The sequence below is a fragment of the Bombina bombina genome, chromosome 3, assembly GCF_027579735.1.
Source record: "Bombina bombina isolate aBomBom1 chromosome 3, aBomBom1.pri, whole genome shotgun sequence".
Classification (NCBI taxonomy): domain Eukaryota; kingdom Metazoa; phylum Chordata; class Amphibia; order Anura; family Bombinatoridae; genus Bombina; species Bombina bombina.
The window spans coordinates 281,590,541-281,617,436 of NC_069501.1; the positions used below are offsets into that span (position 1 = coordinate 281,590,541).

The 26,896-nt window shown below is 41.7% G+C and overlaps 1 protein-coding gene across 1 annotated transcript in view; it reads right to left on the bottom strand.

Moving 5' to 3' along the window:
* MKS1 (MKS transition zone complex subunit 1) overlaps positions 1 to 26,896 on the bottom strand; it is a 233,106-nt gene that overhangs the window by 177,615 nt on the left and 28,595 nt on the right. The window contains exons 7-9 of the mRNA XM_053706319.1: positions 10,956 to 11,060; positions 2,135 to 2,243; positions 407 to 463 (exon numbers count right to left, since the gene is read on the bottom strand). Coding sequence (XP_053562294.1) covers positions 407 to 463; positions 2,135 to 2,243; positions 10,956 to 11,060 — 271 coding nt within the window. The remainder of the gene's footprint in view (positions 1 to 406; positions 464 to 2,134; positions 2,244 to 10,955; positions 11,061 to 26,896) is intronic.

Consider the following 26,896-nt stretch of genomic DNA (forward strand, 5'->3'; position numbering starts at 1 on the left):
CAAGTAATGGATGATCCGTGGACTGGATACACCTTACAAGAGAAAGAGCTGTTTAAACTTAGGGCAATGCCATACAAAAGCCCTTTTAAGGGCTATTGGTAGTTTAGTATTAGATTAGGAGTATTATTTTGGGGGAGTTTTTTATAGGGGTATTAGTTTAGGTTTAAATTTTTTATTTTGGATAGCTGTTTATTTTTTTCTGTAGTTGTACATTTTTTAATTTGTTTAATTTTAGCTTTGGGGTTTGTCTCTCTTTTTTTTTTTAATAGACTGCCCTCTGGGCAGGCTTATCGCCTAGTTATATCTATAAGACATTTGTAACCAGGCTGAACGAGACTTAAATCAATCCTAGAGCTTATTGCATAGAGTCATTAAAAGACTCTCAGAAACAACGTTAAAAACTTACCATCTCAAACTCAGAGCCCACCAGGCTATTTAGGTATTCCTTGTGGCGGCTGTATAACTAGACACAAAATGATTAAGGCAGAAGAATCAGTAAATTATAATCTTGTAAAGTACTTTACAATGTACTAGCATCATTAGATTGGAAGACCTTTAGCACAGCAGTGAGTTACCAGGTTTTTTGTTTGTTAGTTTTTTAAAAGGGGCGTGAACACCAAATATTTTCCTTTATGATTCAGATAGAGCAGCCTTTTTAAATAACTTTACAGTTTACTTATTTTGTCAATTTTGCCTCATTCTCTTGGTATACTTTGTTAAAGGAGAAGCAATTCACTACTGGGAACTAGCTGAACACATCAGTAAGCCAATTACAATAGGCATATATTTGCAGCCACCAATCAGCAGCTAGCTCCCAGCTCCTGTGCCTACATAGGTATACTTTTGAAGAAAGGCTACCAAGAGAATGAAGCACATTAGATAATAGAAGTAAATTGGATTGAAGTTGATTAAAATAGCATGTTTTGTCTGAATCATGAAGGAAAAATTTGGGGTTTCATGTTTCTTTAATAAATGGACAGTAAACACCTTGAGATCTGTATATAAAATGCTTAGTTTATCGTAAAGGAATTACTTTTGTAACATACTTTTATTATTTATTTTCTCCCTTCCTGTGCAGTTTAGCTCTGAAAATAGCTTTTTTGTAGGTCTCAGAACTAGAAACATACCCTACTGACTTGGCAAGGCTAACCCTGCTACATAACATTTCCTACTTGGATTTAACAGGCAACAACTGTAAAACAATGTACTTTATACTAACATTATGACCGCTGCTAGCCTTGATGTCTGCAGACTCCTCCAAATTAGGCAAGTGGTGGGTGGAGTTTTGTTTAAAAAAAAACAAAAAAAAAAAACATAGCAGCCAACAAGATGATAATTTGTTTAAAAACAACAACACCACCACATTTAGACTGGGCTGATATATTATTCTATAGCATTGCAACAAAAATGTATTGGAATTACAAATTGTTCACTGTCCCTTTATATGAGACAAAAGTGATTCCATCTTCTGAAAGCTAAAGGTTTCTTTCTGTGACCAGTAAAATAGTTTTAATAGTTTCAAGTATTAGGGGTTTTGACATCTGTGGGTGGTCACTAACAGAGGATGGGATTAGATGTTCTTGGAAAGCTGGAAAACACCAAGAATTTGCGATATTCTTGTAAAAAATGTATTCTCAAATGTCTACTTGAAATAATAAGAAATGTAAACTTAGATCTCAAATCTTCAGGAAACTAGAATATATTTGTCATTTCAGAATAATGAAACTAAGGAAAATAGAACATTTTTCTCAGATACATAAATGCTAGAATTAAAGGGACATGAGACCCACATTTTTTCTTTCATGATTTAGAAAGAGAATGCAATTTTAAACATCTTTCTAATTTACTTCTATTATCTAATTTGTTTTATTCTCTTGATATTCTTTGCTGAAAAGCATATCTAGATATGCTCAGTAGCTGCTGATTGGATGCTGCACATAGAAGCCTCGTGTGATTGGCTCACCATGTGCATTGCTTTTTCTTCAACTAAGGATATCTAAAAAATGAAGCAAAATAAATAATAGAAGTAAATTGTAATGTTGTTTAAATTTCAATTCTCTAACTGAATCATGAAAGAAACATTTTGGGTTTAGTGGCCCTTTAAAGCGTATGCCAGCAATCTGGGTTGCCTTACATTCTTGTAAATATGCTCCTCTCGTTCCTGTTCTTCCCTTTGAACAGTCTCAGACACATGCTGCAGCCTATACTTCCACAATTCCCGCTTGTGACACCCCAACTCAAGCCTAGGTTTAAAAATAAATAAATAGTATCAAACATGGAAGACGGGCGCAGATGAAGGTACAATAGTGCAGACACTAAATACATTTCTGGAAAGATCTTACAATGAACATGGATTAGACAGAGGTGTGTGTGGGCTGTTAAATATTACCCAAAAGTTAGGCTGAGAGATGTGTGATTCAGAAGAGTTCTAGGTTTATCTAGGATTCTAAAAAGCGCATTTTAGCGTTACTGAATTTTACAGCACTATACAAATAAAATGATAATAATATTAGAAGGTTTTTAGTTATTTTAGAAGATGTTTTGGGTCTGTGGGTAAATAACTAATTATAAAAGATCCATTGTGTGAATCACTGTGCTCAACCTCTATGTTTGAACTCCTACAAGAATGTTAAACACATAATTAAAGACAGTTCAAGGTAAACAATGCACTAATGGGGTCTAGCTGAACATATATAGTGGACCAATAACAAGAGGTAGCCACCAATCACCAGCTAGTACTGCACTGGAGCTCTTGATTATGCTTTTCAACAAAGGATACAAAAAACAATGCCACTTTAATAATAGAAGTAAACTGAAAAGTATCTTAAAAGGGTACACTCTAAGTCATAAAAGTCATTTTGACTATTATGACCCTTTAGAGCTAGAAGAATGGCTATTTAAGCTTTAAAAAAAAAAAAAAAAAAAAAGACTCCAAAAGCAAGTTATGTTGTCAAACTAAGTACAGAATTTAACCCCTTAATGACAACTGACGTACCAGGTACGTCATGCATTAACAAGCAGTTAATGACAATGGACGTACCTGGTACGTCAGTTGTCTAACAGAGTGCTGGAAGTGATCACAATCACTTCCAGCAGCTCTGAGGGTATTGCAGTGATGCCTCGATATGGAGGCATCCTGCAATACCCCTTTACAAGCCTCCGATGCAGAGAGAGCCACTCTGTGGCCCTCTCTGCACCGGTAGTGATGGTGCCAATGGTGCCTTTGTCCGGTGGGAGGAGGGAGCGTGTGCGCGCGCGTGCACGATACGTGTGCACGTGGGTGCTCGTGCATGTGGACGCGCGTGCACGTGGGTGCGCATTAGCCACACTGACACCAATGAAGGAAGGGGAAAAAAAAAAAAAGTTAAAAAAAAAAGTTTTTTTTTTTTTTTTTTTTTTTTTTACATATAAAAGGACCTGGGAGGGGGAGGGGGTGGGGGTATTGTGGGGGGCTGCTACACTACAGAAATAATTAAAAATACGAATAAAAGTTATAAATAAAATTTAAATAGTTTGGTTTGTGGGGCCAAACTGGGTACTGGCAGACAGCTGCCAGTACCCAAGATGGCGGTAATTAGGTAGGGGAGAGGGTTAGAGAGCTGGAGGGGGGATCAGGGAGGTTGGTGCTAAGGCAGGGGTCCATCACAACTAAAATATTTTATAATTTTTATTTAAAAAAAAAACAAACAAAAAAACTCTTATTTAGTACTGGCAGACTTTCTTCCAGTACTTAAGATGGCGGTAACAATTGTGGGGTGGGGGAGGGAAGAGAGCTGTTTGGGAGGGATCAGGGGGTGGGATGTGTCAGGTGGGAGGCTGATCTCTAAAATTAACCCTGCAAGCTCCCTACAAGCTACCTAATTTAACCCCTTCACTGCTGGGCATAATTCACGTGTGGTGCGCAGCAGCATTTAGCGGCCTTCTAATTACCAAAAAGCAACGCCAAAGCCATATAAGTCTGCTATTTCTGAACAAAGGGGATCCCAGAGAAGCTTTTACAACAATTTCTGCCATAATAGCACAAGCTGTTTGTAAATAATTTCAGTGAGAAACCTAAAATTGTGAAAAATGTAAAGTTTTTTTTTTTTTATTTGCTCGCATTTGGCGGTGAAATGGTGGCATAAAATATACCAAAATGGGCCTAGATCAATACTTGGGGTTGTCTACTACACTACAGCTAAAATTAACCCTACAAGCTCCCTAATTAACCCCTTTACTCCTGGGCATAAAACATGTGTGGTGCGCAGCGGCATTTAGCGGCCTTCTAATTACCAAAAAGCAACCACAAAGCCATATGAGTCTGTTATTTCTGAAAAAGGGGATCCCAGAGAAGCATTTACAACCATTTGTGCCATAATTGCAGAAGCTGTTTGTAAATAATTTCAGTGGGAAACCTAAAGTTTTTGACAAAAATTTGTGAAAAAGTGAACTTTTTTTTTTTTTTTTATCGCATTTGGCGGTGAAATGGTGGCATGAAATATACCAAAATGGGCCTAGATCAATACTTTGGGATGTCTTCTAAAACAAAATATATACATGTCAAGGGATATTCAGGTATTCCTGACAGATATCAGGGTTCCAAAGTAACTAGCGCTCATTTTGAAAAAAACAGAATTTATGTTTACCTGATAAATTTCTTTCTCCAACGGTGTGTCCGGTCCACGGCGTCATCCTTACTTGTGGGATATTCTCTTCCCCAACAGGAAATGGCAAAGAGCCCAGCAAAGCTGGTCACATGTTTGGAAATAGCAAAGTGCTACTTGTATTTATTGCCCCATAAATTGCAAAAAAAGCAAAGAACATGTAAACATTGGGTATTTCTAAACTCAGGACAAAATGTATAAACTATTTAGCATGGGTGTTTTTTGGTGATTGTAGATGTGTAACAGATTTTGGGGGTCAAAGTTAGAAAAAGTGTGTTTTTTTTTCATTTTTTTCTCATATTTTATCATTTTTTTTTAGTAAATTATAAGATATGATGAAAATAATGGTATCTTTAGAAAGTCCATTTAATGACGAGAAAAACGGTATATAATATGTGTGGGTACAGTAAATGAGTAAGAGGAAAATTACAGCTAAACACAAACACTGCAGAAATGTAAAAATAGCCATTGTCATTAAGGGTAAGAAAATTGAAAAATGGTCCGGTCATTAAGGGGTTAAAATAACAGAAAAAATATTTTCTTTTTAATATCCACAGCTACAGACCTGGTAAATAGCTGATTTAAGAAAGATTTTATTATTAACCATTTAGAGTAGTTGATAAATGTTGTAATGGGAGAACTTGCATAAAAACAATTTATGAACTTACCTGATAATTTAATTTCTTTCATATTGGCAAGAGTCCATGAGCTAGTGACATATGGGATATACAATCCTACCAGGAGGGGCAAAGTTTCCAAAACCTCAAAATGCATATAAATACACCCCTCACCACACCCACAATTTAGGTTAACGAATAGCCAAGTAGTGGGGTGATAAAGAAAGAAGTAAAAAGCATCAACAAAGGAATTTGGAAAAATAATTGTGCTTTACAAAAAATCATAACCACCTTAAAAAGGGTGGGTCTCATGGACTATTGCCAATATGAAAGAAATGAATTTATCAGGTAAGTTCTTACATAAATTATGTTTTCTTTCATGTAATTGGCAAGAGTCCATGAGCTAGTGACGTATGGGATAGTAATACCCAAGATGTGGAACTCGACAGAAGAGTCACTAGAGAGGGAGGGAAACAGCGATTTTGCGCGGAAAAAAAATAAATCCACAACCCAAAATATATGTTTATTCTCATAATGAAAATAAAAAAAACTCAAACATAAGCAGAGGAATCAAACTGAAACAGCTGGCTGAAAAACTTTTCTACCAAAAACTGCTTCTGAAGAAGCAAATACATCAAAACGGTAGAATTTAGTAAATGTATGCAAAGAAGACCAAGTTGCTGCTTTGCAAATCTGATCAACTAAAGCTTAATTCTTAAAAGCCCACGAAGTGGAGACTGATCTAGTAGAATGAGCTGGAATTCTCTGAGGCGGAGCCTGACCCGACTCCAAATAAGCCTGATGAATCAAAAGCTTTAACCAAGATGCCAAGGAGAGCCAGAAAAGATAAATAGACTAGAAGTCTTCCTGAAATCTTTAGTAGCTTCAACATAATATTTCAAAGCTCTTACCACATCCAAAGAAAGTAAGGATCTCTCCAAAGAATTCTTAGGATTAGGACACAAAGAAGGGACAACAATTTCTCTATTAATGTTGTTAGAATTCACAACCTTAGATAGAAATTTAAATGAAGTCCACAAAATTGCCTTATCCTGATGGAAAATCAGAAAAGGAGATTCACAAGAAAGAGCAGATAATTCGGAAACTCTTCTAGCAGAAGAAAGTAGTTTAATGTCCAAAGAATGCATAGGCTCAAACGGAGGAGCCTGTAAAGCCTTCAAAACCAAATTAAGACTCCAAGGAGGAGAGATTGATTTAATGACAGGCTTGATACAAACCAAAGCCTGTACAAAACAGTGAATATCAGGAAGCTTAGCAATCTTTCTGTGAAATAAGCAGAGATTTGTCCCTTCAAGGAACTTGCAGACAAACCCTTATCCAAACCATCCTGAAGAAACTGTAAAATTCTAGGAATTCTAAAAGAATGCCAGGAGAATTTAAGAGAAGAGTTTGGAGTCTTCCAAACTTGATGATAAATCTTCCTAGAAACAGATTTACAAGGCTGTTACAGTACTAATCAATGAGTCAGGGAAACCTCTATGACTAAGCACTAGGCGTTCAATTTCCATACCTTCAAATTTAATGATTTGAGATCCTGATGGAAAAACGGACCTTGAGACAGAAGGTCTGGCCTTAATGGATGTGGCCAAGGTTGGCAACTGGACATCCGAACAAGATCTGCATACCAAAACCTGTGAGGCCATTCTGGAGCTACCAGCAACACAATTGTTCTATGATGATTTTGGAGATCACTCTTGGAAGAAGAACTAGAGGCGGGATAATATAAGCAGGTTGGTAACACCAAGGAACTGTTAATGCATCCTCAGCCTGAGGATCCCTGGACCTGGACAGGTACCTGGGTAGTTTCTTGTTTAGATGGGAAGCCATCAGATCTAGTCCTGGAAGACCCCACATCTGAACAATATTAGAAAACACAACTGGATGGAGCGACCACTCCCCCGGATGTAAAGTCTGACGGCTGAGATAATCCGCTTGCTAATCGTCTATACCTGGGATATGAACCGCAGAAATTAGACAGGAGCTGGATTCCGCCCAAGCAAGTATCCGAGATATTTCTTTCATAGCTTGGGGACTGTGCGTCCCACCCTGATGATTGACATATGCCACAGCTGTGATATTGTCTGTCTGAAAACAAATGAACGGTTGTCTCTTCAACAGAGGTCAAACCTGAAGAGCCCTGAAAATAGCACGGAGTTCTAAAATATTGATTGGTAACCTCGCCTCTTGAGATTTCCAAACCCCTTGTGTTGTCAGAGATCCCCAGACAGCTCCCCAACCTGAAAGACTTGCATCTGTTGTGATTACAGTCCAGGTTAGAAGAACAAAAGAGGCCCCTTGAACTATACGATGGTGATCTAACCACCAAGTCAGAGAGAGTTGAACATTGGGATTTAAGGATATTAATTGTGATATCCTTGTATAATCCCTGCACCATTGGATCAGCATACAAAGCTGGAGAGGTCTCATATGAAAACGAGCAAAGGAGATCGCATCCGATGCTGCAGTCATGAGACCTAAAACTTCCATGCACATAGCTACTGAAGGGAATGATTGGGACTGAAGGTTCCGACAAGCTGAAACCAATTTTAATCGTCTCTTGTCTGTTAGAGACAGAGTCATGGACACTGAATCTATCTGGAAACCTAAAAAGATGACCCTTGTCTGAGGAATCAAATAACTTTTTGGTAAATTGATCCTCCAACCATGTCTTTGAAGAAACACTAGTTGATTTGTGTGAGATTCTGCAGAATTTAAAGACTGAGCTAGTACCAAGATATCATCCAAATAAGGAAACACAGCAATACCCCATTCTCTGATTACAGAGAGTAGGGCACCGAGAACCTTTGAAAAGATTCTTGGAGCTGTCGCTAGGCCAAATGGAAGAGCGACAAATTGGTAATGCTCGTTTAGAAAAGAGAATCTCAGAAACTGAAAGTGGTCTGGATTAATCGGAATATGAAGATATGCATCCTGTAAATCTACTGTGGACATATAATGCCCTTGCTGAACAAAAGGCAGAATAGTCCTTATAGTCACCATTTTGAAAGTTGGCACTCTTACATAACAATTCAAAATTTTCAGATCCAGAGAAATCTTCTCACAGGAGGTCTTACTCTGAATCTTATTCGGTACCCTTGAGAGACAATACCTTGAATCCATTGATTTTGGCCCAATCTGCCAAAATCTCTCTTAATCTGCCCCCTACCAGCTGAGCTGGAATGAGGGCCGCACCTTTATGCAGACTTGGGGGCTGGCTTTGGTTTCTTAAACAGTTTGGATTTACTCCAACTTGAAGAAGGTTTCCAATTGGAACCAGATTCTTCGGGGGATTAGGTTTCTGTTCCTTATTTTGTCGAAAGGAACGAAAACGGTAAGAAGTTTTAGATTTACCCTTAGGTCTTTTATCCTGAGGCAAAAAATTCCCTTCCCCCCAGTGACAGTTGAAATAATTGAATCCAACTAAGAACCAAATAACTTATTACCTTGGAAAGAAAGAGATAGTAATCTAGACTTAGATACCATGTCAGCATTCCAATATTTGAGCCACAAAGCTCTTCTAGCTAAAATAGCTAAAGACATAGATTTAACATCAATTTTGATGATATCACAAATGGCATCACAGATAAAATGATTAGCATGTTGAAGCTAGCGAACAATGCTAGAGAAATCAGGATCCATTTCCTGTTGCGCTAAACATTCCAACCGAAAAGTTGATGCAGCTGCAAAATCAGCCATAGAAATGGCAGGCCTAAGAAGATAGCCAGAATATAAATAAGCTTTCCTTAGATAAGATTAAAGTTTCCTATCTAAAGGGTCTTTAAAAGAAGTACTATCTTCCATAGGAATAGTAGTACGTTTAGCAAGAGTAGAAATAGCCCCATCAACTTTGGGTCTCTTTTCCCAAAACTCCAATCTAACTGCTGGCAAAGGATACAATTTTTTTAAACCTTAAAGAAGGAATAAAAGAAGTACCAGGCCTATTCCATTCCTTAGAAATTATATCAGAAATAGCATCAGGAATTGGAAATACCTCTGGAGTAACCACAGGAGGTTTATAAACAGAATTTAAACGTTTACTAGTTTTAATATCAAGAGGATTAGTTTACTCAATATCCAATGTAATCAACACCTCTTAACAAGGAACGAATATACTCCATTTTAAATAAATAAGTAGATTTGTCAGCGTCAATATCTGAGGAAGGATCTTCTGAATCAGATAGATCCTCATCAGAGAAGGATAATTCAGTATGTTGTCGGTCATTTGAAATTTCATCAACTTTATGAGAAGTTTTAAAAGACCTTTTACGTTTATTAGAAGGCGGGATGGCAGACAAAGCCTTCTGAATCGCATCAGCAATAAAATCTTTTATATTCACAGATATATCATGTACATTAGATGTTGAAGGAACAACAGGCATTGTACTATTACTGATGGACACATTCTCTGCATGTAAAAGCTTTTCATGACAACTATTACATACCACAGCTGGAGATATAATCTCCAAAATTTACAACAGATGCACTAAGCTTTGGTAGAACTGTTATCAGGCAGCAGGGTTCCAACATTTGTTTCTGAGATAGGATCAGATTGAGACATCTTGCAAATGTAAGAGAAAAAACAACATATAAAGCAAAATTATCAATTTCCTTATATGGCAGTTTCAGGAATGGGAAAAAAATGCAAACAGTATAGTCCTCTGATATAGAAAAACGCAAGAGGCATATAGGAATGGGGTTTTCAATAATGAAATTATTTGGCGCCAAGCATGACGCACAACGCAAACTGAAAATTTTTGGCGCTAACAACATCCGGAAATGTCACACTCGCGTCATTGTAGACGCAAACTTGTGCAAGGAACTCGGCGTCAACTAAGACGCCAAAAATGACAAATTTGTGTCATCGGACGTACCTTTGCGCCAAAAAATTCTCGCGCCAAAAATGACGCAAAAATTTTGTCATTTTGCGCCCTCGCAAGACTAATTTTGCCCGCGAAATTTAATGAAAAAGCAGTCAATTGAAAAAAAGACTATACCCCAGGTAAGAAAAATATTTTCCTAAATATGTTTTTTCCCCAAATATGAAACTGATAGTCTGCAAAAGGAAATATACATAAACCTGACTCATGGCAAATAGAAGTACAATACATATATTTAAAACTTTATATTAATGCATAAAGTGCCAAACCATAGCTGAGAGTGTCTTAAGTAATGAAAACATACTTACCGAAAGACACCCAGAGGTAATGGAATATGAGAGTATATTGTCAATCTGAATAAGGGAGGTAGGAGATGAATCTCTACGACCGATAACAGAGAACCTATGAAATAGATCTCCCGCGAGGAAAACCATTGCATTCAATACGTAATACTCCCTTCACATCCCTCTGACATTCACTGTACTCTGAGAGGAATCGGACTTCAAAATGCTGAGAAGCGCATATCAACGTAGAAATCTTAGCATAAACTTACTTCACCACCTCCATAGGAGGCAAAGTTTGTAAAACTGAATTGTGGGTGTGGTGAGGGGTGTATTTATAGGCATTTTGAGGTTTGGGAAACTTTGCCCCTCCTGTTAGGATTGTATATCCCATCTGTCATTAGCTCATGGACTTTTGCCAATTACATGAAAGAAAAGGAAATTTTACATAACGTATTAGTTATTACATTATACAACTCTTCGAGCTACCTGCAAAAAAGTAAAATGAAGATTTACCTGTAAGGTCCCTTTGTGTTAGTGACATCAGGTTTTAAAGTGATAACGCCATTACTGTCCACTCGAATAGTACAAAGGACATGTTCATTTTCCCTCAGGCCAAGTCTGGAAGCAAGCAGTAGGAAAAAAAAAAAAGTAAAATGGAGTGAAAGTCACAAGGACAAATAAAATACAACAGGATACATCTCATTCTTTTATAAGTCATCTGATGGTATCCTGCCATTGGAGTTACCGTGTTGTCTGAGAGGACAATGGATTTATACCAGAGCAATGAGATTACCATATAGATGTTGAACTCTCAGCAGCTCTTCAAGCTTAATGCATTGGTACATAATACAAAACTGTACATCTTGCAACTTATTACTGACTATAAGCTATCAATCACAGTCCTGACAGATGGATGCCAGTAAATTACAGGAATACCCCACTAATACAGCAAGTTAGGTACCGGAGCGCTCCTGTAAAGTGAAAACCACATTAAATCAGAGCAAGGCGGTTTTGACTTTCACTTGCCAGTGTGTTAAAAAAACTTGAAAACATATATTTGGACTAACATATATTAGGTGTGCAGTAGTGCCAAGTTCAGTTTAACGCTAGCACAGTACAGTATTAAATAACGCAAGTACAATAGACACCAGACAAACGCTGCTCTCCCATTATATAAATAACAATTATAAAGATTATATATTTAATTTGGAGGTCTATTATAGAAAAAACAAAATTTATGCTTACCTGATAAATTTATTTCTCTTGTGGTGTATCCAGTCCACGGATTCATCCATTACTTGTGGGATATTCTCCTTCCCAACAGGAAGCTGCAAGAGGATCACCCACAGCAGAGCTGTCTATATAGCTCCTCCCCTAACTGCCACTCCCAGTCATTCGACCGAAGACAAGCAAGAGAAAGAAGAAACTATAGGGTGCAGTGGTGACTGTAGTTTAAAAATAAAAACACCTGCCTTAAAATGACAGGGCGGGCCGTGGACTGGATACACCACAAGAGAAATAAATTTATCAGGTAAGCATAAATTTTGTTTTCTCTTGTAAGGTGTATCCAATCCACGGATTCATCCATTACTTGTGGGATACCAATACCAAAGCTATAGGACACGGATGAAGGGAGGGACAAGGCAGGCGCTTAAACGGAAGGCACCACTGCCTGTAAGACCTTTCTCCCAAAAATAGCCTCCGAAGAAGCAAAAGTATCAAATTTGTAGAATTTAGAAAAAGTATGAAGCGAAGACCAAGTCGCCGCCTTACAAATCTGTTCAACAGAAGCCTCATTTTTAAAAGCCCATGTGGAAGCCACCGCTCTAATGGAATGAGCTGTAATTCTTTCAGGGGGCTGCTGGCCAGCAGTCTCATAAGCTAAGCGGATTATACTTCTTAACTTAGTAGCTTGTAAATAAAACTTTAAAGCACGAACCACGTCAAGATTGAGTAATAGACGTTCCTTCTTTGAAGAAGGATTAGGACACAGTGACGGAACAACAATCTCCTGATTGATATTCTAATTAGATACCACCTTAGGAAGAAACCAAGGTTTGGTACGCAAAACTACCTTATCTGCATTGAAGATCAGATAAGGGGAATCACACTGTAAGGCAGATAACTCTGAAACTCTTCGAGCCGAAGAGATAGCTACCAAAAACAGAACTTTCCAAGATAAAAGCTTGATATCTATGGAATGCAGAGGTTCAAACGGAACCCCTTGAAGAACTTTAAGAACTAAATTTAAGCTCCATGGCGGAGCAACAGGTTTAAACACAGGCTTGATTCTAACTAAAGACTGACAAAACGCCTGAACGTCTGGAACATCCGCCAGAGGCTTGCGCAAAAAAATAGACAGAGCAGAAATCTGTCCCTTTAAGGAACTAGCTGACAATCCCTTCTCCAATCCTTCTTGGAGAAAGGATAATATCCTAGGAATCCTGACTTTACTCCATGAGTAACCCTTGGATTCACACCAATGAAGATATTTACACCATATCTTATGATAGATTTTCCTGGTGACCGGCTGTCGAGCTTGAATTAAGGTATCAATGACCGACTCGGAGAAACCACATTTTGATAAAATCAAGCGTTCAACCTCCAAGCAGTCAGACGCAGAGAAATTAGATTTGGATGGTTGAAAGGACACTGAAGTAGAAGGTCCTGCCTCAGCGGCAGAGTCCATGGTGGAAGGGATGACATATCCACCAGATCCGCATACCAAGTCCTGCGTGGCCACGCAGGTGCTATCAAAATCACTGAAGCTCTCTCCTGCTTGATCTTGGCAATAAGACGAGGGAGCAGAGGAAACGGTGGAAACACATAAGCCAGGTTGAAGGACCAAGGCGCTGCTAGAGCATCTATCAGCGCTGCCTTGGGATCCCTGGACCTGGATCCGTAACAAGGAAGCTTGGCGTTCTGACGAGACGCCATGAGATCCAGTTCTGGTTTGCCCCAAAGTTGAATCAACTGTGCGAACACCTCCGGATGGAGTTCCCACTCCCCCGGATGAAAAGTCTGCTGACTTAGAAAATCCACCTCCCAGTTCTCTACTCCTGGGATATGGATAGCTGATAGATGGCAAGAGTGAACCTCTGCCCATAGAATTATTTTTGAAACCTCCAACATTGCCAGGGAACTCCTTGTTCCCCCTTGATGGTTGATGTAGGCTACAGTTGTGATATTGTCCGACTGAAATCTGATGAACCTGACCGCAGCAAGCTGAGGCCAAGCCTGAAGAGCATTGAATATCGCTCTTAGTTCCAGAATGTTTATCGGAAGGAGTGCCTCCTCCTCCTGAGTCCACAAGCCCTGAGCCTTCAGGGAGTTCCAGACTGCACCCCAGCCCAGAAGGCTGGCACCTGTCGTTACTATTGTCCAATCTGGCCTGCAGAAGGTCATACCGCATACATACAGATGGACCCGAGATAGCCACCAGAGAAGAGAATCCCTGGTCTCTTGATCCAGATTTAGTAGAGGGGACAAATTGTGTAATCCCCATTCCACTGACTGAGCATGCAGAGTTGCAGCGGTCTGAGATGTAGGCGGGAAAACGGCACTATGTCCATTGCCGCTACCATTAAGCCGATTACTTCCATACACTGAGGAGCCACTGAAGGGCGAGAAGTAGAATAAAGAACACGGCAGGAATTTAGAAGTTTTTGAAAACCTGGCCTCTGTCAGGTAAATCTTCATTTCTACAGAATCTATCAGAGTTCCTAGGAAGGAAACTCTTGTGAGAGGGGATAGAGAACTCTTTTCTTCGTTCACTTTCCACCCATGAGACCTCAGGAATGCCAGAACAATGTCCGTATCGGACCTGGCGATTTGAAAATTCGACGCCTGTATCAGAATGTCGTCTAGGTAAGGGGCTGCTGCTATACCCCGCGGCCTTAGCACCGCTAGGAGTGACCCTAGAACGTTCATAAAGATTATTGGTGCCGTAGCTAACCCAAAGGGAAGAGCCACAAACTGGTAATGCCTGTCTAGGAAGGCGAACCTGAGAAACCGATGATGATCTCTGTGTATCGGAATGTGAAGATAAGCATCCTTTAAGTCCACGGTAGTCATATATTGACCCTCCTGGATCATAGGTAGGATGGTTCGAATAGTCTACATCTTGAAGGATGGGACCCTGAGAAATTTGTTTAGGATCTTGAAATCTAAGATTGGTCTGAAAGTTCCCTCTTTCTTGGGAACTACAAACAGATTTGAATATAAGCCTTTCCCCTGTTCCTCCTTTGGAACTGGGCGGATCACTCCCATAACTAGGAGGTCTTGAATACAATGTAAGAATGCCTCTCTTTATCTGGTTTGCAGATAATTGTGAGAGATGAAATCTCCCTTTTGGGGAAGAAGCTTTGAACTCCAGAAGATATCCCTGGGACACAATTTCCAACGGCCAGGGATCCTGGACATCTCATGCCCAAGCCTGGGCGAAGAGAGAAAGTCTGCCCCATACTAAATCAGTTTCTGGATCGGGGGATGACCCTTCATGCTGTTTTAGAGGCAGCAGCAGGTTTTTTGGCCTACTTTCCTTTGTTCCAAGCCTGGTTAGGTCTCCAGATTGGCTTGGACTGGGCAAAATTTCCCTCTTGTTTTGTATTAGAGGAAGTTGAAGCTGCGCCACTCTTGAAGTTTTGAAAGGAACGAAAATTAGTCTGGTCCTTAATTTGTTGGACCTATCCTGAGGAAGGGAGTGACCTTTTCCTCCAGTAATATCAGAAATGATCTCCTTCAGTCCAGGCCCGAATAGGGTCTGCCCCTTGAAGGGAATGTTGAGAAGCTTAGACTTTGAAGTAACGTCAGCTGACCAGGATTTGAGCCATAGCGCCCTACGCGCCTGAATAGCAAAACCTGAGTTTTTAGCCGTTAGCTTGGTTAAATGAACAACTTCGTCAGAAACAAATAAATTGGCTAGCTTAAGAGCTTTAAGCTTGTCAAGGATATCATCCAATGGGGTTTCTACCTGTAGAGCCTCTTCTAGAGACTCAAAGTAGAAGGCCGCAGCAGCAGTGACAGGGGCAATGCATGCAAGGGGCTGGAGAATAAAACCTTGTTGAATAAAAATTTTCTTAAGGTAACCCTATAATTGGCTCCCTCCACCTTAGGGACCGTTTGCCACAAGTCCTGTGTAGCGGCATCTATAGGAAACATCTTTTTAAAAACAGGAGGGGGAGAGAACGGTACACCTGGTCTATCCCATTCCTTAGTAATAATTTCTGAAAACCTCTTAGGTATTGGAAAAACATCAGTGTAAACAGGCACTGCATAGTATTTATCCAATTTACACAATTTCTCTGGGACTACAATGGCGTCACAGTCAACCAGAGTTGCTAAAACCTCCCTGAGCAACAGGCGGAGGTGTAAAAGCTTAAATTTAAATGTAGACATTAAAATAGCATTGCACCCACTTGCAAATGGATGATTAACCCCTCAGGCTCAAAAACGAAGCAGAAAAACGGTAAAACCGTTATAACAGTCACAAGCAAACTGCCACATCTCTACTGTGGCTCCTACCTGCCCATAAAACGACTTTTGTAGGCACAAAAAACCCTTTACAGAGATCCAATATGTCAGGGGACTCCTTCAGGGAAGCTGGATGTCTCAGAATGTAAAAACTACTGAGCAATTAGAGCGCGAAAATAGGCCCCTCCCACCATGCACTCAAAGTGAAAGGGCCATAAATAACTACTCCTAGGAGAAATCTAGTCAGCCATGTGGAAAACTAGGCCCCAAATAAAGATTTATCACCCTCAGTAAAAAACGTTTGTTTTTTTTTGTTTTTTTTTTAAGAAGTAATTTTTATTAATTTGTGTTGAGATAAAAGAGTGATAGTTACAACAACTGTACGAAACAATCGTACATCAAATGCGAATACATCAGAACATTAACGTAATCTTTACAGACATGAAGTAAATTTCTATGAAAAGGGTGTCAGTGTCCTGACAGGACATAGAATATCGTCAAGATGGGGGGGGAGAAGAGGGTAAGGGAAAAGGGTAGGTAGACATGCTAAGATGACTTTAAAGGGGGGCTAATTCGGATGTGCAAGGGTTAGGCCGGGACTTCTGCTTATGTGGTTAGGAGTGTACTGCCATCTAGGTGTCAAAGGTGGGAAGCCAGAGAGTATCGAACCTGTTTTTCCAATCGGACCAGATCAGTTCGAAGAAATCAGTCCTACCCGAGGCATAATAGATACTCTTTTCCATAGAGTACATATATGCCATAGTGGATATAATATCTGACCAGGCTGGGGGAAGGGATCTTTTCCAAGATCTTGCTATATTAAGTTTAACAGCTGATAGAAGGTAAATACAGAGTGCCCCATAATGTTTGGATAGTTTACATATGCCTAAGTGAAACAGAGCCGTCTCGGGAGTTCTGGGTAAGATGATACCTAACCTGGATATTGTAGAGAAACATTTGTTCCAGAGAGGTTTGAGTCTGGGACAGCTCCACCAAATGTGGATCATATCTCCTATATGCGAGCAGTCTCTCCAACAGGTGGGGGAGGCCCCTGGAAAGATTTTCGCAAGTCTAGCTGGGACGTAGTACCAGTGCGTGAGCACCTTAATGTAGGTTTCAAGGACAGTAATGCAATGAAGGGTTTTCTTTGTAAATAGGAGCGTGCGTTGCCACTCCAGAGGGGATTTCATAAAGTCTAGCTTCCGTTCCCATTTCAGGATATGTTGGGCTTTGTCAGCTGGGGCAGCACCTTCCATGAGGGAATAGTGTAAGGACAGTGGTTTGCCCAGTCTCAGCCCCTGATGCCATCTAGCTTCCCAGATGGTAAGCTGTCGAGGCAGAGAGGGTTTGAAACCCCACCTAGATAAGAAACTAGTAACTCTAGAGTATTCAAATTTCATATACAAGGGTGTAGATGGAGTTATATTGAGTTGGGTGTAGGGGGGGAAAGTTGTATGTGGCGAGGTAGACCATAAGTCTCCCACCTTCATGATACCCAACCGAGCCCAAGCGTTCGTATGGGAGTCCGGTAAACCGGACAGAAGACCGGTTACGGAGGTAATTGGGGAAGGGTGAGGGGCTACCTTGGGGTTATGCCTCAGGCCGTCCCAGGGGGATAGGCATACCTTAATAATCGGGTTAGGAGCACCCAGATTCCTTCTACAATGGGGTGGCGTCCAAATTAGGTCCCTTAATGTAAGGTTATGTGGAAGGGAGGCTTGTTCAATAGACCTCCATTTGCTGTCTGAATCTTTGACCCCCCATTGAGAGATATGGGTGAGCAAAGCGGCATCCGCATACCTAAAAATAGAGGGAGAAGCAACCCCGCCATGCATTCTAGGGTATTGCAGGGCATTGTGGGCAACTCTAGGGGGTTTACCTTGCCAAATGTATTTGGTACAGGCGCTCTGGAACTGTACTAGAAGAGTTCTGGGAACTCTTATTGGTAGACAACGGAGTGCATACGTGAGTTTAGGAAGATAGATCATCTTTAGGGCCGCTATGCGTCCTAACCAGGATACACATTTGAAGTTCCAACGTATGGGCAGGGACCTTAGTTCGGTCAAGAGGGGTTTGAAGTTGTCTTCGAGAATTTGAGGGAGAGAATTGGATAATTTAATACCGAGATGGGATACGTACTTATGGCTAGGGATAAACTTATATTCTTTGCATAAGTTTTTGGAGACCTCCTCGGGAAACCCAGAGGTGAATAATTCAGATTTCGAGTGATTTAGTTTATAGTATGACAAGGCACTAAATGTCTCTAGAAGGGACATGAGTCTCGGGATCTCTCGTGAGGGTCTGGAAAAGAACAGGGTAGTATCATCCGCGAATAGGGCTACTTTGTGGACCGTACCGTGTAGGGCGATTCCCGAAATCTCGTTATCTGTCCTAATGGCCGCAGCCAGAGGCTCCATGGACAGTGCAAACAAAATCGGGGAAAGGGGGCAACCCTGTCGGGTGCCATTGGAAATAGGGAAGGGAGTGGGGTCAAACCCCAAACCTCTCACCAAGGCCATTGGGGAGGAATATAGAGCTTTGATTGCCAAAATAATTCGTGTAGGGAATTGGAAGTTCTCTAAGACCCGCCAGAGGTACTCCCACCTGACGCGGTCAAAGGCCTTCTCGGCATCCAGAGAGAGCACCGCAAGTGGTCTATTCAGCCTCTTGGCCTCTAGGAGTATGTTAAGGAGCCTCCTGGTGTTATCTGGGCCCTCTCTCCCTGGTATGAACCCGACTTGATCTGGGTCAATAAGTGTTGGGAGCAATTTTGCTAGCCGATTTGCCAGGATTTTGGTGTAGATCTTAACGTCGGTGTTGATGAGTGAAATGGGTCGATAATTAGCGCAGAGGGTAGGGTCTTTATTGGGTTTGGGAATGGTGATGATGGAGGCATCAAGGAATTCCTTGTCGAATCTCCCTGTGGCCATAGCCTTATTCTAAAATCTGGTAAGTATGGGGGCGAGTTCTGTTAGGTATGTCTTGTAGAAGATGGCCGTGAAGCCATCAGGCCCAGGGGCCTTAAGAGATTTTAGTTTTTTAATAACCGATTTAATCTCCTGGCTAGTAATCGGGATGTCAATGCACTCTTTATGAGAGTCATCCAGGGTGGGAAGCTCAAGGGAATGAAGGAAAGAATCTATATTCTCCGAGGGGGCTTTCCCGAACGTCGCGGTATCGCCTACATTGTAGAGTTGAGAATAGAACTTATGAAACTGTTGGCCTATCTACGAAGGGAGTCGGATAGATCGGCCATCCTGTTTGATTTCATGAATACGAGTGGCACCAGCACGCTGTCTGATTTTATTGGCTAGTAAAGAATCTGCTTTATTGCCCTTTGAGTATAGGAGGTGCTTTAAACGGAGGAGATTGGATTGCGTCTTACGGAATTCTAACTGGCAAATGTGCCGCCTAAGGTCATCCACCTCAGATTTGTAGGCTACCGAGTCCGAGGTCCGCCGTTGGGTTTCAAGCACCCGCAGCCTGCTATGTGCTTGGGAGAGGCCTGCTTGTTTCCTGAGGTGATCCTGTTTGCGGATGAAAAGGCCTCGTAGAGTAGCCTTAAATGCACCCCAAATAGTGTTCTCACTAACTTCTGGGGTATCATTAGTCTGGAGGGTGAAGCAAATCTCTTTCCTGATCTCTTCTCTAAACGGGACATCCGAAAGGAGATGGTGTGGCAGTCTCCATGGGGCTCTGACTTTAGTTGTGTGACTAGAGTCAATGTCTAAGGTAATAAGGTCATGATCTGACCACGGGCTGAGGTGAATGTTCACAGAACGGACCAGATCAAGGTCAGTGGGATGGCAAAAAAAATAATCAAGCCTAGAGTGTGTAGCGTGAGGGTGGGAAAAGTGAGTGAAGTCTTTGTCTAGAGGATGAAGGGACCTCCAAATATCGAAATAAGTGAACTGGCAAATAAGTTCCCGGAACGGTAGGGTCATGGCTGGAGGGGAATCTCTTAGAGGGGCCTGTTTTCCTATCTATCTTCTCATCCCATACCATGTTCAGGTCACCAGCAAGGATAACTCTGCCTTGTTTGACCTTCTCCACATGCAGAAGGACTTTCCTGAGGTATCTGGGTTGGAGTGAGTTTGGGAGATAGACCGAAACAAGGGTATATGTGACATGATCTAAATTACATACTAGGATGAGATATCTGGCCTGAGGGTCTCTGAATATAAAGAGGGGCTCGAAAGCCACTCTTGTGTATTAGGACGGCTACCCCTCTGGCTTTCTTTGTGAAGGAAGCCGCCTCAAAAACTGGGAAGTCCTTGGAAATGTGTGTGTGTGGGGGGGGGGAGTCCGCTAGGAGGTTCGTCTCCTGGAGGAAGGCTACATCTGCTCCGTGGTGACGGAGGGATCGTGATAGAAGGCATCTCTTGCCCACAGTATTAAGGCCTCTAACATTATGGGTGAGGAATCTAAGAGAGGCCATTTAGAATTCTTGGGGGGGGGAGAAAAGGGTAGGGGTCAAAGATTTGTTGGGGGTGGGGTGGAGGATGGGGAATAGCAAGTGGAAGTAGTCCACCTATGTGGGGCCCTAGAATGGGCACCAGAAATTGGGGGGGGAGCTAACCTTGTCTAAAAGGACAGAGGGACTAGTGCAAGTAGCCCCGCTCAACTATAAGAAAAACACATAGTAGCTAATTAACCATATATATCTACTCAAACTTTAACCTAAGTTAATTACAACAATATTGAAAATGGAAACCAAACACAGTATATGAACCTGACAGTAATATTGAAATGTAACTCGACAATCTCAAGTGGGTGAGGCCTGGGGCCTCAGGGTGTGGTCAGGGGGATTTGGTTTTGACCGCTTTGGTCTCTGATCTTTGACAGTCCATTCGGGGGCTGTGACCCTCAATCTGGAGCGAGACTCTTGCTGGTTGCTGGGGGCGGCTTGGAGGCCCCAGTTAGCTAAGAGAGTACCTCCCATAGAGCGTGAGGAGACTGTGTGGGTTTGGTTATCTTTAGTCACGATCAGTTTAGTGGGGAATCCCCATCTATATTTGATCCCTGCTTTCCTCAGCTGAGTAGTAATTGGAGCATAGAGCTTTCGCTGTTGTAAGGTATGTGAGGAGAGGTCAGGCAGGAGTTGGATATCTTTGAGACTGTCGGGCAGAGTAGGTCTGTTGTATGCATCAACCAATCTTTGAAGGTAAAGTGGTGGAAGCAGACGACCACATCTCTTGGCCTATCTGATGATACTGAACGCGGCCAGAGAGCCCTGTGGGCCCTTTCCATAGCATGCATGTTGCCTTCCAGGGGCCCCAAGTATGCAGTGAACAAAGTTGTGAGAAATTCCTGCAAACCACCTGTGTTTACCGTCTCAGGTATGCCTCTAAATCTAATATTGTTCCTCCTAGCTCTGTCCTCCACATCTGCCAGTTTCAGCTCCAGTTGGGAGATTTGTTCGGCTAGATTTTCTGCGTAGGCTAGGAAGTTCGAGTTGTCGGTAGCCAGATCGTCTTGTTGCCGTTCGAGGGAGTCAACCCTGTCTCCTATTTCTTGAATTTCCTTTTTAAGTTCAGCCGAACTTCTTTGAATTTCGGCAGTGATAGATTTGGTCTGGGCCGCGAGGAGTTTCTGGAGAGTACTTTCGGTGATGTAGTGATTAAGGTGCGCAACAGACTGAGAACTTGATTGCAAACCCTCATCTTGAGATTCTGGGTCGCTAATGTCCTTGCTCACAGAGGGAGGTTTCTTGCGTGGTTGAGAGAAATGGTCTAGGACAGTCTGCTTTGAGGCTGCTTGGTTCTTGGTGTTTTTTCTAGCTGAGTGTGACATGTTTGGTGGTTAAAGGAGACCAAGGAGTATGTCGGTATGGTGGAGACAAGGCCCACCCTGACCACGTACCCACAGAGAAGTCGTTGAACCCCTGGACTAAGCACAAAGATAAAGAAGGGTTAAATTTCAACACCTGGTTAATACATTAGCAATAAATGGTATACTGTAAGAGCGGGGTCCGCACTGTCCTCATAGGGAGTTACACCTAGCACATAGTGCTACACCTCAGCAATGTTAACGGCTCCAAAGAGCCCCCACGCACCTCAGGGAGGGGGATACGACCAAAAGGAAGGGGAAAGGGGGAGTGGAGGTGACCGACCCAGACAAACTGGGCCGGAGCGGAGGAGGCGCGAGGGGGACCAATGCAGCCAGTCCCGTGCAGCGGGACTTACAGGTTTATCACAAAAAACACAATGCAATGAGGACAATTAGTAGCATGCATCAATGTTTAAAACAACTCTAGGTAACAAAGGCCCAGCAGGTAACTGGGACAAAATGATGGGAAGCACTGCGCCCCAAGCGTTGGGGTTTAATTAACCCGTTAATAACTGTGAGAGACCTGTGGATAAAAAGTTATTGTTAGGCAAAAGTATTAGTTAACTCTACACCCTAGGCTACAAGCCTAAGGACAATTGCACTGACGCAGCAGCCTTTCACCAGTATGTTTTATCAAACTGAGTTCACACAGCCATGAGAGGGTAAAAAGTGAGTAGAGGAACAAAGTTCAAGTCCACAAATCTGTCAGACCCTGAGGAGGACTGGAGTAGTTGCTGACCAGAACTGGGGTTAGTTGTGAGCCTCCTAAGCAATGTGGTAAAGGAGATTACACAGACACTGTTCCTTTCTGTCAGGCTCAATAACTTAAAATCTCTATGGGCCTGATGAGGTGGAGAGCCACGTGGGCTAAAAGGCCAAAGCAAGCCGGGCCTAGTGAGAGGGTGGTAACGTCCAGAAAAAGTAGGGGCTGCTACAAGGAGGGCCCAAAGGACAGGGTAGGGGATCCTCTCAACGACCCTGGGTAACCGTGAAAGCCAGGAGGCCCACAGGAGTTTGTATGTAAAGTTCAGAGGCTGCCAGTTTTTTGGCTAATAGAGTATATGGGACAGGGTCTCAGAGAATTGCACCCGTTTGGTTCTCTTAGATGGGCTGGCTAGTGGCAGAATAAAATGTAGGCATTAATTTAGGGGCCCAGACTTCATTAGTGAGGGAGCACTCTAGATATCCCCTATTCTCCTTATCCGGCCTCTGGTGATACAGTTAGAGTATCGGGCAGCGTGTGGCTAAAGTCACTGTGTGATTAACGCTGCTAGATTGCCACTCACCCGTACTCCACAAGCTCAGCCGCTGATCGTCTCAGAAAGGAGGCGACTGAATCCGCTTCAGTGGGATCCAGTCGCTCGTGGTCGCAGGTTGCCGGTCGAGGCAGGCTCCAATCAAGATGGCAGTGTTTCGCGCCAACCAGCGCAGTCCTAAGGAGGATGTGGGTCCAGGCCCACGGCGATCCCGGGTGGTAAGCACTAAAGAGGTGGGTGCAGGTTGGTTTGATGGGCCGCAAGTATGCGGGGTGGTGCGGTCTCTTCAGCTGCAACACCGCGGGTGGGTAGTATTGAGGGTCAGCGCAGCTGTCACACTTGGAGCCTCTCAACAGCTTCTGACGGGAGGTCCGGGAGGCACAACTTCGCACCCGATCGGGCAGGCTGCAGCTAGTGATGGCTCCGGAGCGAATCCCAGACCCTCCGGAGCAGCTGGAAAAAGGTGTCTGCGGTGCTGGAGTCAGGTTCGGTAAGATGGTCACTTGGGCCCGATAAACTCAGCAAGGTGATCCGGCTATCAGCCGAGAGTGTAACGGCCGTCCTCTGCAAGGGCTAGTTAGCTATATTCTGTCCAAAAAGTAGGGTATGTGGACTTTAAAATCTTTATTTTATGGCACAATAGCAGGAGCTCTTCTCTAACACGACCGCTCTTGTTGGCGGTTAGCTCCGCCCCCCAAAAAAACGTTTTTTATATATCATGCAAACGTTTTACATACTAAGTAATAAGAGCAAGTAACATGAATATTACCCTTTACTGCAAGCATGATGCCAGTCGTTTGTTAAATCACTGTAATCAGGCTTACCTTAAATATATCAGGCACTGTCAGCATTTTCTAGACCTTATCATCTCTCTAGAAAAAAATATACTGAACATACCTCAGAGCAGTTAATTCTGCAGGCCGTTCCCCCAGCTGAAGTTTTCCCATACTCTTCAGTTATGTGTGAGAACAGCACTGGACCTTAGTTATAACCTGCTAAGATCATCAAAAACCTCAGGCAAAACTCTTCTAATTTCTGCCTGAGGTAAAAACAGTACAACGCCGGTACTGTTTAAAAATAACAAACTTTTGATTGAAGATAAACTACACTAATTCACCACATCTCTCTTGATACTTCCTTTCTTGTCGAGAGCTGCAAGAGAATGACTGGGAGTGGCAGTTAGGGGAGGGGCTATATAGACAGCTCTGCTGTGGGTGATCCTCTTGCAGCTTCCTGTTGGGAAGGAGAATATCCCACAAGTAATGGATGAATCCGTGGACTGGATACACCTCACAAGAGAAATAGACTATAAGTATTTTTATTTAGTCTACCCATCTTTCTTTTTGGAATTTTTATAGTCTAGAAACAATGCAATTAACCAAAATAGTAAAGAAAAGGGAATTTTTCCCCTTTGTGCCAACATCAAAGTGTTAATATCGGAACGATCGATTCCATCACATGATTTCAAGGCTGAGTCAAAGGGGAAGGCTGCAGGATGCAATATAAATGGTAGGACATCCCATGCTGTCCTAACGGTGTTAAATTCCAGCGCTGTTAGAACATCTGAGAACATCCTAAGGGGATGAAGGGGCTAACTGTCTCTTAGCACAAAATATTTATGATCACATTCAAATCAAAAAAATATATAAAACCATCATAAAAAAAAAACCTATAGGCCCCCTTACAAAAAAAGGAAAATAGCCGGCTAGTAAACAATCCGTTTAAGGTGGACCATGCACATAGTTCATCATAAAAGTCACAAAGTGTGAAAAGTTGTATGAAAAGGCAAACTGACATGTTCCAAGATGTAAAAGTTCCCACATTCCCACACATGGCAAAGATGACAGGCAGTGTTTTTACCAGAGCAGCAGACGGCATACTATTTCACTGAGAGGCTGCTGGCTGGGCGTCACCTAGACTCCACCAGATCCTTGTCTTGTTTTCCCAGAAACCTATGTATTTCTAGTAGCCTCTGTAAGACACATGTTCCGACAGGTGGGGGATCCAACTCCGGAATGCTGCAAACTAACATGTTCTCATGCGTGTTTCGTTCCTTCCAACCGCAGTGTCATCATGCTGGTGCTTCATTTTATTTTGTCAGCACTCGTCCTCCTTCATTTCTTAAGGTGGACTACACACTGCAGTTCATTATTCATACATATTAGACCCTTCCTTGGGATGTTGGTTATCAGCATGTATAATGTCAGTCTAAAGCCAACATAAACACCATCCCTTATTTATACGTGGTAACTACATGCTTAATTTTGTCCTTTACTAATATATTTATTTATATCTCAACAGATGTTTTGTCAACAAGAAAATTAAGTAACTTATTTCTCGGTCCCCAAGGCAGATCATGGGGTGCTCCATTCTCATTAGGAGCTGGTGACTCAAAAAGTGTAAATATAAAAATACTGTGCACATTTTGTTAATTTAAGTCAGTTGGAAAGTTTTTGAAAATTGCATGCTCTACCTGAATCAAAGTTTAATTTTGACTTGAGTATCCCTTTAATAAAAACAAACAAACAAAAACATAACTACAAATATTGGGCTAGATTACAGCTGGAGTGCAAAATATCGCTTTCACGTAAGTGATATTTGCGCTAAACTGAGTAATACCAGCGCACACAAATGTGTGCTGGTATTACAAAATGAGCGCAATGCGAACGCGCTTTCGCATTGCTGGGAAGCATTGCACTCACGAGAGTGCGCTTCCACAGGCTCTGATGGGAGCCTCGTTCTCATGCCATGTAAATATATATGTATAGGACTATATACATATATATGTATGTGTTAATAAGTGTATATATACACACACCCCAGAGGCAGAATTCTTTTTCACTTTCTGCAATGAGATTTTTTTTGTGAAAATTTTTCTGCAGGCTATTTTCGAATAAAATTCAATTTTAAATTAGGCAGTTACACTAAAGCACCAGTTCAATTGCAATGTGTTGGTTAACTAAAGAATTAAACAATTTTTAACGATTGATAATATAGTGCAGTAGTTGAAAATTGCATTGCAAATTAGCTGCAAACTAAATTATAAAATGTCTCTTGAATAAATTTGTTTCCTTTTCTCTTGGTCTAACATAGAAATGTAGTAATAAAAAAGAGGCAATGCTCAGAAGAACAAACAGCTTTGCAGACTGGGAAAGGCTAGGGGTTTGAAAAAAAGCCAGTTAATAATCAATGCACTGCTGCTTTACATTTGACTGTTAACTTCAAACAGCACTTTTCTCTTGATGCACTGAAACACTTAAACAGTGCAGCCAGAACACAGCTCTGTTTGAAGAGTAGAGCTGCAAAGTTAAAGCACTAAAAGGGACAGTAAAGTCAAAACTAAACTATCATGATTCAGATAGGGCAAGCAATTTTAAACAATTTTCCAATTTACTTTTATCATCAAATTTGCTTTGTTCCCTTGGTGGTATTTTTGAAAAGCTAAACCTAGCTAGGCTTAAACTGATTTCTAAACCGTTGAAAACTGCCTCTTAGCTCAGAGCATTTTGAAAGTTTTTCAGTTAGTGTTAGTTCATGTGTGTCATATAGATAACATTGTGCTCACTTCCGTGAAGTTATTTAGGAGTCTTCACTGATTGACTACACTGCATGTCTGTCAAAAGCACTTGGATAAGGAGGCCGTCTGCAGAGGCTTAGATACAAGGTAATCACAGAGGTAAAAAGTATATTAATATAACTGTGTTGGTTATGCAAAAACGGGGAATGGGTAATAAAGGGATTATCTATCTTTTTAAATAAGAAAAATGTTGGTGTAGACTGTCCCTTAAGTCTAACAGTTCCTGCATGGGTTCTGTTCTTTCTGCAGACATGCTGCATTTTCTGCGATGTCATCTCAGATCACAGCATGTTATGCCTTGGGGACACACACTAACACAT